Raw genomic sequence first — 17,881 nt, forward strand, 5'->3', positions numbered from 1 at the left:
TATTCAGTGAATAAATCGTTTTCATAATCCAACTGTTAACATATCACATTCTGACTGTGTCTGCCATCATGTTGCACTTTGTACACAGAAAGTTGTTTGTGATATGCGGATTGATACTTTCAGTTCCGACGTTACCTGTTCCAGGACTGATTCTCATATTAAAATATTGACATTAAAACTCAATAATTTGGGGTTTGTTTTATCATCAACAGGGGGGAAAGTACAGATTCCATATACGTCTCCGTACTGCGTAGGGATCCTGTAAATTAGTTTGTAAAAGGCTTCAAATATTATTCACAGAGCACAAGACTGAAAAATCTGAAATAATTCCGGGATCTGATGGAAAATGTGCAGATGTGTTCAGTTATGGTGGACATGAGGGAACTCGGAGGCGTTTGAGCAGCAGGTGCTTCCAGACCATTGCAAAGACAGAAGAAGAAGAAGAAGAAGAAGAAGAAGAAGAAGTGGACGACAGACAAACGTGTAGACATTCACTTACCTTTTGCCACAGCGACTCTCTGGAGGCCAGACTGGAGCACGCCGCCACGAACCAGCAGTTACCCAGCTGCCCCTGGTGGAGGTCGTGTGCACTGATGCCATCGACGAACAGGTGGGGGTCCTCACACAGCTCCTGCACTCACACCAGAAGAAAATGGGGTTAGTGAGGCGAAATCCATGAATTCAGGAAAAAGGGGACCATCTGTCCTCACGCTCCCACGTATCACGTCCCCGACCTTTGACCCGAGTGTGGGAGGATCTGTGAAATCACATTTCCTGTGCCCGCTGAGCTGAGGTCCATTATGTGCTGAACAGACCTCCACCACAGTAAACAACATGGTGCTGCACCACAAGCTGCTCTTTTCCCGTGTGCACCACACCTCGCCATCGGCGCGCACACACACACACACACACACACACACACACACACACACACACACACACACACACACACACACACACACACACACACACACACACACACACACACACACACACACACACACACACACAATCAGACTTCCTGTGGTTCCTGCGATAATGTGAGCGATGATTACTTGCACTTACAGAGACACACTGTCCTCGACTATTTCGTCTTAGCACGAAGGCTCCAAGCTTCGGCAATGAGGGGACGCGACGTGTTTTTTCAAAGTAAAAGAACATTTTTCAAATCTATATTTATATCAAGAATATGCCACCATGTTCACAGAATCGTCTGACGGGGCGTTTCAGCAGCTTCAGGATCAGAGAGAGGAGCTCCCTTTACCACCGACGTTCCTCTGTTTAACTTTACAAACCTTTCACATACACAAAAAATACCTACAGCATAACACACTAGAGGGAAAAAATGAAAAAGCAGAATATGTCCTACTTTAATTTCTGTATTGGTTTGTAGATTGAACAATCACCAACATGATTTTGTTCTATACATACAGTTACAAATAAAGTACTATCACACTCATACCTATGACCTATTTTCTATCACATTGGGAAGTTGTCATGGCGAATATGTTATTATCCTACAGCTGAATGTCTTAGAGTTGACTATTTTGAGCAGACAAGAAGCAATACAAGCTTTTCATTAGTCTTGTTTTTCTGGTCAGCTGACATATGAAACACCAATGTTTGCTCAGTTTTTTCTCTCTCCAACAACTCCTGAGGGAAATATCTGGAGTTAATTAATAAATGATTAATATTTCTTAATCCATTTATTCATATCAGTGTCCTCGCACTACTTCTACAGCCTAAAACTTTTGCACAGTATCTTATGTTAAATGATATAAAGAACATTGTACTAGGACTTAAATCAAAAACATTGTCAGTTGGTTTGACTTTTGTATTTTAATATTATAATGAATAAAACCAGGGGAAACCTTGCTGGTATCAGGACATAATCACTACAGAGCGATTGACGTGCTCCTAACTTCATAACTCGTCTCCTCATGACACCAGTTTGGGAAACTTTCACCGAGGTACGTTGCTTAAAGTCAGTTTCAACACTTATGTCTAAAAACAGTTTTTGCCTGTTGAGAAATGGATAAATATGCATTAGATTTCATACTACGCGATACAAAAAATGAGAACTTGTTAGTGAAATGCATTTTCTGCACGACTGTGATCTGGATTCGTTTACGAAATACAATCTGCTACAGCTTCAGTGATTTCATATTTATTATCATATGATTCAAGGTCAGAGGCAGATTGAACGGTTTTAAAATAGTGTTTAATTGAACTTGGCCCGAGGTTCATCCGCAGTGTCATTGGCTATTTGCCAAAATGCTCGGCATCTGCTCGGAGTCGGCAGAAGTTAGTATTTCTTTTGAAGAAGAGGGTATCTGCTGATTATCGTCTACAGAATAAATTGGCAGGATAAATGGCTTAACAGGTGAGCTCGCTAAAACTACACCTGTACTCAACCGTAAGGAGAATGTGAAATAATTAAATGACCTCATCGTAGAATCATTTGATGCTCTGGTTGTTGTTAAAAACGTCCCTGCTTTCATGCAATAGAATCTGACGTGGATGACTTCATCATGACCTTTTGATTCAAACAATAACTGGCGAATGAAAAACAAACAAACTGCGTCGGATCCATCAAAGATTATTAATATAAAGCCTGCAGAGATCTGCTGGTGTGAACAGTCCGTCTGACGTCTGCTCTTCTGCTTTATGCGACCGGCGGGTCGATGGGCACCTCGGGCCATTTACTCAACAGACAGCGGGACAAAAGCCCGGCACCACTTAGCAGCTCTTCATCTTCACATGGTCGCAGCTCTGAACCAGGGTCAGAGAAGTGAAAGACGGGGGACAGACGAAGAGAGGCGGTGCAGCAGCCTTTAACTGTCCTCCGCTCTGGCTTCCTCCCACAGTCCCAGACACATGAGAGACGTCACCCACGGCTGTGAATGTGAACGTGTGTTCGCCCTGCGACAGCCTGGTCGTCCCTCCAGTCTGAGTTCTGAGTTCAAGTAGTTTTATAGAAAAATAAGTTTGAAAATTCTCTGATTTCCGCTTCTTAAATGTGAATATTTTCTGGTTTCTTTGCTCCTCTGTGACAGTGAACTGAATATCTTTGGTGTGTGGGTGAAACAAAAACTTCATCTTGGGGGTTTTGGGGAAACACGATCGACACTTTTCGCCATTTTATGAACCAGACAACTGATCGATTAACCGAGAAAAGAAAACGACATATTAATCGTCAGTTGCAGCGCTGGTCAAAATACGAAACTCGAGACAGTGGAAACAAGGAGTGACGTCACGGCGGGTTTGCGGCTTGACTTGAATGCAGATCAAAGCAAATACACAGATGACGGTGTGAGTCAGGAGCACATGCATGTTGTCCCCACCCACACACACACACACACACACACACACACAGGACACACACACACACACACACAGGACACACACACACACACACAGGACACACACACACACACACAGGACACACACACACACACACACAGGACACACACACACACACACACACACACACACACACACACAGGACACACACACAGGACACACACACACACACACACACACACACACACACACACACACACACACACACACACACACACACACACACACACACACACACACACACACACACACACACACACACACACACACACACACACAGGACACGAGCAAGGCCAGTGATGTGCTGACGCAGCAGAGCTGATTGCTGCAAAAGCAAATCTTTTAATCAGAAGCAGAGGCCACTGCAGCGTCCACCACCACCAGCAGCCCCTCTCCCCTCACACAGACCAGCACCGGAGCGTGTGTGTCCGGACAGCATGCAGCAACGCTCGGATGTCGTTTCGTGGAACTATGTCTGAGTGATTGTGTGTTATTATGTCTGTTCTCTTTTCCGCAACAGCATCGGTTGTCCGAGTGAGAGCAGCAGCAGCAGCAGCGAGGCTTCCCTCCCTGTGGGGACCCGCCGTCCCGGGATCGGCATCGGGCGGAGGAGTCATGGAGTATCGATCTCTGCCCGGCACTGCAGACACTGAAGTCATGTGAATGTTGTGGCGGACGCACGAGTCCAATCGTTTACCCTGCGACTGGGAACCTTCGTTGTCTCTCTCCACAGCATCCGTCAGCCTGCGAGAGGAACCGTCAGCCACGCGTACGAACACGTGAACAGAGGAACAGACATTAACGAAAATCATTTTTGAGTGAAAGTTAGAATGTGAGGCGGAGCCCGACCCATATGGATCTTTTGGGGGCCGACGCTGGTATTGATATTAGGGAGTACAAGATTTTCCAATACCGATACATATATATATATATATATATATATATATATATATATATCAATGATTCTTAAGATGTCGTTATCAAACCTTTACGACAAAGAGGCTTGATATTTTAGTTTAACTATAAACTTCATCATGTCCAACTATGAATAAAAAGGAAACACAAATATAAAACCAAATATAAAGATCTTGAATTAACAAAAGTAAACAATTCATTTCATGTAAAATGTAACATAAATGACATTTTTTTTCCTGCATTGTTTATCCTGTACGATAACAGATTTCATATCAGTAAACATAAGCGCCGATACAGATATATCTGTGAATATCGGCCGATATTATCAGCTTACTCTGATTGTTTGTATCCTGGTGTTGTGTTCACGCCAAACGCAGAGCGAATTTTCTCGTTAAAGTTTCATTTGTATCCACGCTCCAATACATACGGTGCTCTATGGTCTTATTTTACTCTAAACTAACTATAATATATTGAAGAAGACTTGAAACTAGAGGTTGAACCATAAACTCCTCAGGAAAATGTTTTACCGACGTTATGAATCACGTGAGAAGTAGAGTCACCTTCTCATAGACTTCCATAGAAACAACCAGTGGAGTCGCCCTCTGCTGGTCAGTCCAGAGAATACAGGTTTCAGACACTTTCACATTGGTTTCAATATCCAGACCCGGAGTCAAACACAGTCTATGATTCCAGCGTCTGAAGCGGACAGTTCTGTTTGTCTTCTCGTGAGGAGGTTCTGAGGTAAACAACAGAAGTGGGAGAGATTTGGATCAACTTCCAAAGCTTAATTTACTTCCACTGCTGCACAGAGAAGCCGTAATCTAATCAATCTATTAACCCCCGAGAAGGTAACCTCTTTCTTTTTTTAACACCTTGGGCAGTTTACCTTTGTACCTTCAAATATTTTTCTTCAATGTCAATAAAACCTGTAAATCCCTCTGTCGCCCAGTCAAGCCATGATGTGGTGGATCAGGAGGAGGAAGAGGAAGAGGAGGAAGAGGAGAAGGGCCGCAGGACTACGACAGACAGGCCGACAGGCAGCGAGGAGGAAGGTTTTATTAGCGGCTGCTGTTTGATGCTCGCACGCTCGGCCACTGGGACTTCACTGGAGCCACAACTCACAGAGATGCATCTGAGCAGGGATAACACCGGGAGGGTGGAAGAGGGTGGAGCCTGTGAACTCTCCGGCCTCAGATCCTTCTCACTGTGAGCCGCTTGATGGAAACAAAAATGTCCGACTGACTGTAAAAAAATAATGATCAGAAAATATCAACCCCCAATATTTAGACTTGTAGTCATCGTCTCCTCCAGTGTCCCCAGGTTGGGAATCACTGACCTATACGACTTATCCCTTGAAGCTCGTGGAGGGTGGGGGGATGGTGGGTGAAGGCAATCCCATCCGACCTTGGGCGAGAGGCGGGGTAAACCTCGGTCAGGTCACCAGTCCATCAGCAGGGCCGACATACAGAGACAAACAACCGCTCCGTGCTCTCACTCTACACCTACGACGCGGGTGCGGCGCCAACGTGCAAACTCCACATGGGAAGGTTTGGAACCTGAAACCCTCTGGGTGTGAGGAACCAGCGCACCACCAAGTTTTTGTGTTGTCTTTTGTTTTCCCTGGGTCGGGTCCGTTCAGCTCTTGTGATACCAAAGGCCTGTTCACACTAAACAGTGTTTCTCTGTGAAATAGTTGGTGCTAGAGGCTCGGTGATGGTTCTCAGGATCAAACAACTTGTAGTTTAGTTCTTCCATTGAATAGTGAATATTATTACAGAAGTGTGTGGGGGGAGTGGGGGGGGGGGGGGGGGGGGGGGGGGGGGGTGACAGAGGTAAATAGATAGCTTGCTAACTGACAAGCTGGTTAAAGACGTTATTTGTATCTTCAACTTGTAACGAACCAAAACAAAAATGTGTATGTTTCCTAACCTCTTGACACAAACTGCACAAAACCGTGTCCTGACAAAATGGAAAGGCTTGCTCCCTTCCTGCTCTCTCTCCTCCCGACTTCCTTCCAGTTTTCACTCTGCATGACTGACACCGGCACAGGCCCCAACGTATAATCTGTGTGACCCAGTTTCCATGGCGATGCACGTCGGCTGTCGCTTGCAGAAGGAGGTTACTCTCCATCCAGACCCACAGCCTGGTGCGTGAGGGGGGGGGGGGGGTAACAGCGGCAGGAGAGTCGACTCGCTAAATCCCGAGGCCCCCGCGTCCGACATCATGTGCCAAACCGAAAAAAACAACAACAACATACATACAGTATCGGCTTAGACGGAGGAGTGTGAGAGTGTAGCGAACGATTAATGAGGAGGGACGTAATGCTATGTGGTGAATTATAAATGACTAGTCAGAATGTAGACCCGCAGACTGTGAGCTCCCTGAACGAGTTAAAGTACAGTCAGCAATAATTGCTCACTATTTAGGCCCTGTTGCGTAAATGAAACATGTACAGGCGGTTCGACGAGAAGGTCAACGCACACTACAGCCCCGACATACTCGCCAGGTAGGAGCAGCGGGAAGCCCAGAGGTCAGAGGGACGCACTAGTAGTGCAAAGGTAAACATGTACGTACAGTATGTAAGACCTGGACCGGAAAGTTAAAAAGCCAAAAGTTGGTGGTAAAGGTAGCTCCTCTCCCCGACAGGAAACTCTGATCCTGACGCTCCTGAAACAACGCGTCAGTAGTCTGGACGATGTTACGGAAGTATTGGAAGTGCATCAAACATGTCTAGCCGATATATCGCTTGATATGATCCGTCATCAAAATGTCTACATTTTACGTAACTTATTAATTTTCTTAGTTCAAGTTCTATATATTTGGTTGTATTTGTGTTTTCTTTTTATTCATAGCTTTTTATGATAAAGTTTATAAACTTAAATTTCAAGCCACAATTACATTTCCTTGTCATAAAGGTTCAATTACAACATCTTAGGAATCACTGACTGAATATGATATATATCGGCCGATGTATCGTATTGGAAATCTTCCCTCGAAAATATCGATATCGGCATTGGCTGCAAAAAAATCTATATCTGTCGGGCTCTTGTCTAGCGGCTAGTCTGACACGGCCCCAAACAAAGCCGGGGGGAGCGAGAGAACTTCCTACACGTGCTGGAAGTGGTTGACCAATCACAACACAGTGGGCCAGCTGGCCAATCAGAGCAGACTGGGCTTCACTGGGAGGGAGGGGCCTTAAAGAGACAGGAGCTAAAACCAAGAGTTTCAGACGGAGGCTGTGAAAGAGGAGCTGCAGGAAACTGATGTGTTTCCTGAACATTAGAGCATGAAAACCCTTTCAAGTCATAACCCAAATTAAAATTATGAAACTGAATATGAGCTTATAATCAAATTTTTTGGAACTTGTGGGGCCTGATAATAGACAGACAAGACAAACTCACCCGAGGCCTCTTCCACACCACGCGTCCGATCCTGTTGCCCTGGTAGAAGAGCGAGTGGTCCGTGGCGGGGAAGCGGGGGTCCTCGAAGAGCAGGCCGCTCTGCAGGCACTGCCTCTTCAGGGTGGAGTACTGTTGCCCTTCGAAGGCCTTCACCGACGTGAACATACTGCAGCCCTGGATGACATAGAGGGGAAAACCAGTCAGCACCGGGGCTGCACAGACATCACAACCTCACGCTCTCAGTCTGTGTTTCATCACAAAACAAACTAATTTTAATTTAATTCTCCCAGGATTTCTGAACCCAATTTACCTTCCTACAACTCTGCTCTTCCACACACACACACACACACACACACACACACACACACACACACACACACACACACACACACACACACACACACACACACACACACACACACACACACACACACACACACACACACACACACACACACACACACACACACACACACACACACACACACACACACACACAGAGAGAGAGAGAGAGAGAGAGAGCTGAGTGACACTCCAGCAGACTTTAACACCTGAACAGCGAAAGCTCTGGGTGGAAATAGAAAGTCCATGTGCGCTGCCGCCTTGAGGCTCAGGCATTGGATTCTCACGGGGTCAAAATGATCAATCTGTCAATTCACAGAAATCCTCCAGGGCCCAATTACCGCCGCCATGCACCGAAGGAGCCACGTACATATCGGTTCCACTCGGTAACAGCAGAGCAGGAGCAGAGGAGCTGTCGTCGAGTCGGGGGCGCGGGCGCAGGCGAGGCGAGGCAGAGCTATACCGACGAGGGGATAATCGATAATGAAGTGATGACGACAAACCTTTCTGGTGCTTCTCCATCATATGTGACTGTTTGTTGTTTTGTTTTTTACCTATCGATATTGAGACATTGTCCTTTTTTTCTCTTAACGTGTCCCATCATGCATCTTGTGAACCACACAGATTTTCTAGCTGTGACTCGCTGGAGTCGTCTCGACCACCAGGTTGGGAATTATTGACGCAAGATAGAATCGAGAGAATCTATCGTGATTTGTGTCTGAACAATAACTTGAATGAAAATCTATTACCGCCCCCCCCCCCCCCAAAAAAAGTCATAAGAGTTCAGTATTACCATTTCAATATCTCTCGTTGTACATGAACCACGTGGACGACGTGGAACGGAAAGGAAACACCAACCTGATCATTTTGGAAATGTGCTGTAATGAGCTTTTAAAGGGACAGTAAGCGATTTTGGAGAAAGATTGTTTGTTGTGGATGTTTTAACTGCACTGGTCGGGGCTGATCGGAGGATGGAGGGAACGGCGCCAAATCGGAGGGAGATGAAATATGACGACTGCACTTTTCACACAGCATCAAACTGAAGGCACCAGCAACTGAGTTTTCCCGACATTCAGGGAAATCCGATACCCGTAGCAGACTCTTGTCTGAAGATGGAAAACCATCACAACAACTCGACACCTCGACTCTTGTTTGTAAGTGTATGTCCCTTCAAGCAAACCTCTTTACAAACTGCTGAAGAAAGTCCACAAGTGTGGGACACAGACACAACCTTGTCTCTCTCGTATTGTTCTCATGAACCAAAAGCCTTGAGTCTTTGATCTTAATTAAAAGGAAAATACCCAGTGACTTCCTTTCAGAGGAATTAACAAGCGAGCCGACTCCAGAGCGAGTGATGAAGTCGACTCCCGGGGGAACGAGGAGGTCGCAGGTGGAAGCCGATTCCAACAGATGGCCCGGTGTCTCGGCTCGTGACGGCGTCGGGGAAAACCATGCTGTCATCTGGCCTCTGTGGACGGCCAACGGCATCACCTGCAGAGAGCAAATCCTGGCTCCTGTACTACTGTAGTAAACACAACAAGAAGCTGTGGTCTGCCGCAAGGCACTTTAATGATAAACCTTCAGAAAACACTGAGCTATGCTCTGGACTTCCAAAATAATATTTTGTCTCCAATCGATTTTCCAGCCTTTAACAGAACAAGTTGTAAAACACAAAAACTAACATGTTGTGATCTTATAAAGTTGCCAAGATAAACATCCAGCAGCTACGGACGGAGCAACATTCATTCAGCGTCGTGTTTCTGTCCATCCGACGAATCTTAATTCATAATTAATCGCGTACACGTCGTACAAATTGTGCAGCGTCTTGGGACGCAATGCATCTCTGAGTGAGAGTTATTCATGCATGACATTTCTGCCCTACTTGAAAATAAGTTGGATGACCTGAGCCGACCCAAAGTAAAGGACTCAGCACATTCAGCAACACGTTAAAGGGGCGGTAAGCGATTTTGGAGAGAGATTGTTTGATGATTTTTTGACCGTAGCTCGGGTACGGTAGACAGACGTGCTTTTCCAGAGCACGACAGCTAGCGGACTGTGAAGAAATATTTGCAGATTTTTCCAAAAACCTGTATTGGATTGAAATCGCTTACTGCCCCTTTAAAAAGACACAGATGCTTTACTGTGATGATATGAGTCTTCATCTCTTCTACAAGTTGGGGAAACAAAATAGACGTGAGAATATTTAATGGATCAGAGCGGAAATAATAAAAACTGCCAACACTGCCAACACAACCACCGGAGACGGGACGGATCTGAGCATTGACGCCGACAGAGGGTCGAGACAAGATGGCTGTGAAAGTGTAGATGTCTGCAAAACAGCAGTCCCACCATTCATCACATTGAAGAGACTAGAAAAAATGATGGCAATAGGTTTATTTAAGATCTTAATGAGACAGATTATGTTTGACGTGGTTAACGAATAAACACGAGAAATAATCTGTTGCTGAGGACGAAATGACAGTTGGAAGGATTTCGTGACGGGCAGACGAAAACAACGGAGTCATGATCCGGAGACGAAGGGTCCTGCGGCGGTGAGGAGTCGATCAATGTTCAATACTCAGAGGACTGAGTGGAAGGAAACAAAGTGCCTCAGAAGGGAACGCTGACATCATAATACAGAGTCTAATGCACTGAGGACAAGTCATTAACTACGGCCTTGATCCAGGATGACATATTCTTCCTAACTCCCTGTTTCCAGGTCTTGTCCTCTTGTGTTCTCTCGACTGTTTACTGAACAGCATTAGAGGCTCGTCATCTTGTGAGGTAAAAAAAAAAAAAGAGTCGTAACCAACCGACCGACTGACCGATCCCCGGTCCGGCAGCCGTCTACGATCTCCTACGTCGTGCCTGAACGCCACACGAGCATCGGCCCAGACTGTAAATTGGGCCTCGCTTCACTCTGCTACGCTACAGTAGCTCCGGCGAGCGGGAGGAACTGCTGGTCAGCAGATGTCAACATCCATCTCGTTCAGCCGGTGTCGGTGCGAAGACACCGGAGTTTCACTGAGGGTGAAGCAACAGAAACGCTCATGATGTAGGGCGAACAAAATGAACCAGCACGTGTGACATTATTACCGAAAGAGCAGTGTCTCTTTATAAACTAGACACGATGACTTGTCAGATCCCAACAATCATCATTTTCCTTAGTATTTTCTCTAAACTCAGCAACCGACTGCAGAGTCGACAATCTGCTTCCTGTTTACACCAGCATGCACGTGCCAAGTGTACGTGCCATGTGCCTTTTCTGGGTATGGACGTAGATTACTTCCGATACAGAGCTAAAAAGCTCGTCTGGGCGGGGAACCTTTTACATAGTAGTATGGATGGAGCCATAGTCGGACAGGCCTTCGACATTTCACCATCCAGCAGGCAGAACACAGCCCTTTCTATGTGCCTGTCATTCAGGGTGAGCATGAGATCGAGCTGGGACTGTGTACTCACTGGCCAATCACAATCAACCCCTCACCGACCACATTCCCCCACAAACACGGGCAGCTTCCACCACAGATAGAATCCAATGACGTGGGGAAACAAAAGACATGACATCTGTAGCCCCCCAACCCGGGCAGCTCATCATCAAGGTATCTCTACAGGATAACGTCAGGGAAGCTGTCCGTCAGGGAAGCTGTCCGTCAGCGGACGATCGCCAGGACAATGACCCTGAACATGGAAGTAAATCTACTTCGTCAAATGACTTCGAACAAAAACAGAATCCACGTGTTCGAGAGGCCCAGACCTCAAACAAGCAGAAAGGCTCTGGACCGGTTCATAACTCCTCCTGAATGTTTCAACAGGAAGCGTTGGTTTGAGGTTGTAGTTGCTGCCAAACGAGGTTCGACCAGTTATTAAATCCAAAAGGTTCACTTCCTGTACTTTTCCACCACCTGCCCTGTGAATGCTTTATGTATCAGACCAGTTCACACCAACTACTGCCAAAGGGTTATTCAGGCTTTTTCTTTCAAGAGTACATCTAGTTGCCACTGTAAACTCCATGCTCGCTGCAGAACAGCAAAATCAACGACTGATGCGAAACGTGAATATTACAGGCTATTATAATAACAACGCCACCAGAGGTAAGGACCAAAAATAATCCCAACAAGAACATCCTAGTGATTTGCAGTGATTGGGAAGCATTTTTTTTCTTCCCCTCATTAGAAATCATGATCATAGCTGTTCACAAAACTGCATTACATCATTAACGGGCCCAGCGGGGCAGCGACAGACTGTGGTCAGAGATCAGGGAGGAGTGTGGTGGTGGTGGTGGTGACTGATGGAGTCTGCTGATTACACTCAGAGGAGGGAACAGGGAGCAGTAATGCACCAGTATACCAGGCAGGATGGGAGGGAGGGAGGGGTGCGCCAGACCATCCCTCATCAACCCCCCTCCTGCATCAGGGAGGAGGGCTATCCCAGCTTCCCATCCTCCTCAGCATCGTGATCTCCTCTCTGCAGCATCTTCTTCTCCTCCTGCTGCTGCTGCCAGATACTGAGGCTTTGGCCATGTCATACAACACCCACTGAGAATCATCTCCACCAGAGCTCCAGAGCTCCCACACGTTCCACAGGCTTTAATGTAGTTGTCCTGCAGCATTATCGATGAATCTGTCAAATATTTTCTGGATTAATCGATTATAGAGCTACAATTAGTAATCGACCACTTAATTAATCGCCAACTATTTTGATAATCGAATAATCGGTTCAAGTAGTTTTTACAGAAAAATAAGTCAAAAAATTCTCTGATTTCAGCTTCTTAATCGTGAATATTTTCTGGTTTCTTTGCTCCTCTGTGACAGTAAACTGAATATCTTTGTTGCGTGGACAAAACAAAACATCATGTTGGTGGTTTTGGGGAAACACGATCGACATTTTTCACCATTTCATGAGATTTTATGGACCAAACAACGAATCGATTTTCGAGAAAATAAGCGACAGATTAATCGATAATTAAAATAATCGTTAGTTGCAGCTCTTGAGTCACGTTTAATTTTGATTAACAGTGATGGTGAAGATTTTTCTCAAGGTTCAATCAGGAGGGAGATTATTTTTCTTTCTCTCTCCGTTGAACAATAAGGTCGAGCAATAAGTTGAATGTTGCTGTTGCCGAGACACAACGGGGGCTTTGGATATATCTCATAAACATCTGCACGGGAAGATTACTGCTGTTATTTTTAGTGTGTATCGTTCACAGTAGTGAGACTGAAACGTGTTATTGAAAATAAAAGTTCCCTGACAATCCAGATGTGATCTTACATCGCAGGGAATTCCCCCCTCGTACACTGTCGACGCTCCGAGTCTCAAGACCCCGCGATGAGGAACCGTGACGCCCGGACAGTCGTGTACAGTAAACTGTGACACACACACACACACACACACACACACACACACACACACACACACACACACACACACACACACACACACACACACACACACACACACACACACACAGGAGACTGAACCGTGTGCATGCGTTCGCCTCCTGCTGCTCTGCAGAACAACAACAACTTGTGAAATTATGAATTTATTACTCCTGATGCAGCGGAACACGGACTCCATCCTCAGACTGTTTAAACTTACAGGGAGAAAAACCTTTGGCCTTCCAGGAGGAGGAAACAAAACATTATTGATATTATTGATAAACTATATGACAAATCATTTATTCTCAGATATACAATATATGTGCTGTTATGACAACGAGATCAATAAACCCAATTAAGGTGTAGTGAAGAGAATAAGATAGACGCGGTGTGAAGCTGCGGCTCCGGTTACGTTCCGCTATTTATGCGCAAAAGTAAAAAGCGCACAGATCGTTTCTCACTGTCTCCGGGAATATCTCTCCCCCACCCACCACCACCTCCCCCGGACACAGAGGCCATATTATAAATCAGCGGTGAGTAAGTAATAGGATCCCACATCTCCTGAGGTTTTAAGCAGCTGCTTCCTCGCGGCTCGCGGTCCGCCGCCTCTCCATCTCCATCTCCATCTCCATCTCCGGCACCACCTGCCCGCCCCGGGAGAAACAGTAAGAAGCGGTTACCTGGACTGAGGCCTCTCCCGTGGCAACGTGGTGGTTCCCTCTCAGGTCCTCCTCCTCCGGGGGGTCCAGCCGGTCCGGCTCGCTCTCTCTCTCAGGGGGGGCTGCTGGGATTCCTCTCTCTCTCTCCCTGGTCCGCTGGCGGAGCGCCTCTCTCTCTCTCTCTCTCTCTCTCTCTCTCTCTCGCCTCTCTCCTCAGCAGCAGCGTCAAGCTGCCGCGGAGCAGAGAAGGAGGCGGGGAGAGGGGGGGGGGACGGAAGCTGGGCTCTCCTGATTTTTTCAAAATAAAAAACGATGTGTTAAAAAACAAATTTGATGTGGAAACTAGGGCTGGAGCAAACGATTGTATTCATGATTGATTAATCTGTCGTTTGGTCCATAAAATGTCAGGAGATAAATTAATCGCCAACTATTTTGATAATCGATTAATCAGTTCAAGTCGTTTTTTTACGAAAAAATAAGTCAAAAATTCTCGGATTTCAGCTTCTTTAATGTCACTGTCAACATGTTATGACATTTTATGGACCAAACAACTAATCGATTTGGGTTGCAACCATTATCAATCAATCTGTTCATTATTTTCTCGATTAATCGATTAGTTGTTTGGTTCATAAAATGGTGAAAAATGTCGATCGTGTTTCCCAAAACTCCAACATGATGTTTTGTTTTGTTCACACACCAAAGATATTCAGTTTACTGTCACAGAGGAGCAAAGAAACCAGAAAATATTCACATTTAAGAAGCTGAAATCAGAGAATTTTGACATTTACCCCCAATAAAAACTACTTGAACCGATTAATCCATTATCAAAATAGTTGGCGATTAATTTAGTAGTCGATTACTAGGGTGAGGGTTATATTGATCTGCTCTTTATTCTAGAGTCCCAGTAATTAATTTTTGATATTTACACATAACTGATGAGTCAAGATATCTTCAGTAAAAGAAATATATTTTTTTTTTTGTTTTATTTAATGGAAGAAAGTCCTGATATTTTCCTTTGGATAACAAGTAACTGTGAAGAAAGAACTCCAGATATCTCCATAACTGTCAAATGATCCTATATTCTTTTTCTAATTCTGTGTATATATGTTGACTGCTAAATGCACCTTAATAACATAAAAACCAATTCTTTGTATGTAACCTGTGACCTACCTGGCAATACAACTGATTCTGATTCTGAAATCAGAAAAAAAATGCTTCAAACCTTTAAGTTTATTAAAATATTTAAAGAGCAAAAACTCCCTTTGGAGAAACTGCAACATGAAATATTTCGTACATTTTTTCATGAAATCTTTTCATCACTTTTCTGTCATCGACTCATTGAAAGAAGCATAAATCAAAGCTCGTGTAGGACTTCCTCCCTCTCCCTTTAGCAAATATTCTTTTACTTTTTTGAAAAATTAACGAAGCCGAATTCTCTATCAGAGGCTCCTCTTTGACAAGAACTAATTAATAAACTGAAAAATATCAACGAATTGCTTTTAATTCGGAAAGAAACTTAAAAATGCGACAATTCTCGGGCGAGTCTGGCAGCTTCGAGCAGCGGGGTCGTTCGCGTCACACGTCGGAGACGATGGTGTCGCCGGAAGTGTGAATCAAACCGAGTCCAATAATAAATGATTCATTAAATTCACTGAGTTATGATTCTTTTTTTGTGACACATTAACAGGTGATAATGATCTTACCTTAATTACCGCTCAGGAGGAGGACGCGCATGCGCCTTTCAACTTAAGAGTCACTTCCGCTCAATAGTTCCGTTGCTAGTCGGTTTATAGTTGAAAGAAAGCATCCACATAAGTTTGGTCCCAGCTTTTTCCTAAACACGTGAAACGCTTAATTTAATCCGCCTGATTATGAAAAAAGCATCTCCACTCAGCACTGCGTCTTATTTTGAAGGTAAGTACAGGAAGCTCTATCTTTAAAGGGTTCCTCACTAGGAGGGAGGAAGAGGAGGAGGAGGGAGGAAGACTGAGCATGCGCAGAACTGTCCGGCCTGCTGTAATCCCCCTTTGTTACAAATAACAAGAGGAGGCTATGATGAAGAAGAAAACCTCCAGCCAATTAAAAGACAGCTGAGGAACAACAAACAGCATGTTTCATTCTGTTAAAAATAATGTCTTAAATACTATGATGTATAATATTATTAAATAAACAATATTGATAGGAATCTTTTTGTTTGGATTCTGCACAATAAACATGTTGAAGTCAAATACTCAACAGACAATATTTATTCCCCTTTGAGGAATAATGTGTTAAAATTAGGGATGCACGATATCGGCCGATATTGACTTTAAAATTAAATATCGGCAAAAAAATCCAATATGGTGCATCCTTGGTAGAGACTGGAGCTGCTTGTATTCTTTGGCACTTTTTGTGATTTTGACTTTTGGATTGAGCCCAGACTAAAGTTAATAATTTTAAAGATTGTAATAGTCACATGATGTGCTTCTGTTTTCAGTTAATTTGGGAATTCAAGCTGTAGTCTGATAAGCACATGTCGTTTATACTCTATTACACATTTACTGTGAAAGTTCACAATTATATTATTTGTGTTTCATCGCTGTAAAGTTTGAAAAATGCACCTTTACATATGTTCCCTGTGTGGACAGAAGTTATGTTTAGTTACTTTGTCACCTGGTTGTGTGTATGATTGTTACGTGCATCATCCGAGCCTGTTTTCAGGAGGATGTATCTCACTCGTTTTGTTTAAAAGCCATCGTCATAAATATAAATATGGCATGATGTTTCACACAACGCAATTTTATTTTGAATATTTCTATAATTTTAAGCTTTATATTTTGTGTCAATATTTTTCCGGTGGGCCATCACGATAAGAGTATCTGCATAGTGATATGTTAATTCCACTACAGAAGAGATATCTGAAAGAGTATATATTTAAATGTACAGTATATCATTATCGATATCGGTCATCGGCCAAATGAGTTGTAAAATATCGGCATATCGGATAGCTTAAAAAAACAAAAAACAATATTAAGCATCCCTGGTTAAAATTGCTGTTTTAGGAAATGATGATGTAGCAAGAACGACTGTCTGCTGATGTTTACGTACAAACATTTGAACATTTTTTATTGAATAATGTCACGTTTTGTTGTTAATGTGAAGCAGATTTCAACTCAAGGTCAAATGTTCAACACCAACAGGATAAAAGTGACTTCAGTCTTTTTCTTCAGGGGAGTTTGAAGAGGAAAGACTGAAGTCACTTTTATATCCTTTGATTTCTTCTTGATCGACGATCAGAAGTTATTTGTGCTCGTGCTTTAGAACTGTAACCTTTCGTTAGGATTATCCCCCCCCAAAGAAAATATATATTAGCGAAGGAAAATCCCCCAAAAATTAGGTGTCCAGAAAGATCCAGCTTTTGTTAACAGTGACACCAGTGGAGCTAAATGAAGAATGAGGAGCGACAGCTGGGGAAAAAGGAATCAGCTCGAGTTGGAACATTTCATCTTTCATTAGCTTGTCAGAGCAGCACTGCTCTGGTGTAACGTTGCTCTAGCGCCACCTACTGGTCAAACACTGCTGATTGAAAACTGTTCTAGTCTCCATGAAGGGGAATTTTTTTGAATCCTTGAAACTCTTTCACTGTTTATTCATGCAAATTGCTTTTTTCTCCATATGAATTAGTGTAATGAGATGATGTGAGGATGAAGAAACCTGCAGGGAGGAAGAGTCCCGCTCGTCTGATGTGGTTACTGTTGACCTCTGACCCGCCTGTCGGCAGAAACCAGAGCAGCGTTCATGCAATTACTGTGGGGGGAAAAAGAACAAGAAAAACCAGCGCAGG

General features: G+C 44.2%; 1 protein-coding gene across 1 annotated transcript in view; it reads right to left on the reverse strand.

Moving 5' to 3' along the window:
• The window catches only part of capn5b (calpain 5b), a 35,495-nt gene extending 21,255 nt beyond the window's left edge, over positions 1-14,240 (reverse strand). Inside the window, exons 1-3 of the mRNA XM_035626745.2 lie at positions 14,080-14,240; positions 7,680-7,853; positions 500-631 (exon numbers count right to left, since the gene is read on the reverse strand). Of these exons, the coding sequence (XP_035482638.1) occupies positions 500-631; positions 7,680-7,844 (297 nt within the window). The 5' untranslated portion in view covers positions 7,845-7,853; positions 14,080-14,240. The remainder of the gene's footprint in view (positions 1-499; positions 632-7,679; positions 7,854-14,079) is intronic.
• Positions 14,241-17,881: the final 3,641 nt, after the last annotated feature.

Source organism: Scophthalmus maximus, chromosome 2 (assembly GCF_022379125.1).
Source record: "Scophthalmus maximus strain ysfricsl-2021 chromosome 2, ASM2237912v1, whole genome shotgun sequence".
NCBI classification, from domain to species: domain Eukaryota; kingdom Metazoa; phylum Chordata; class Actinopteri; order Pleuronectiformes; family Scophthalmidae; genus Scophthalmus; species Scophthalmus maximus.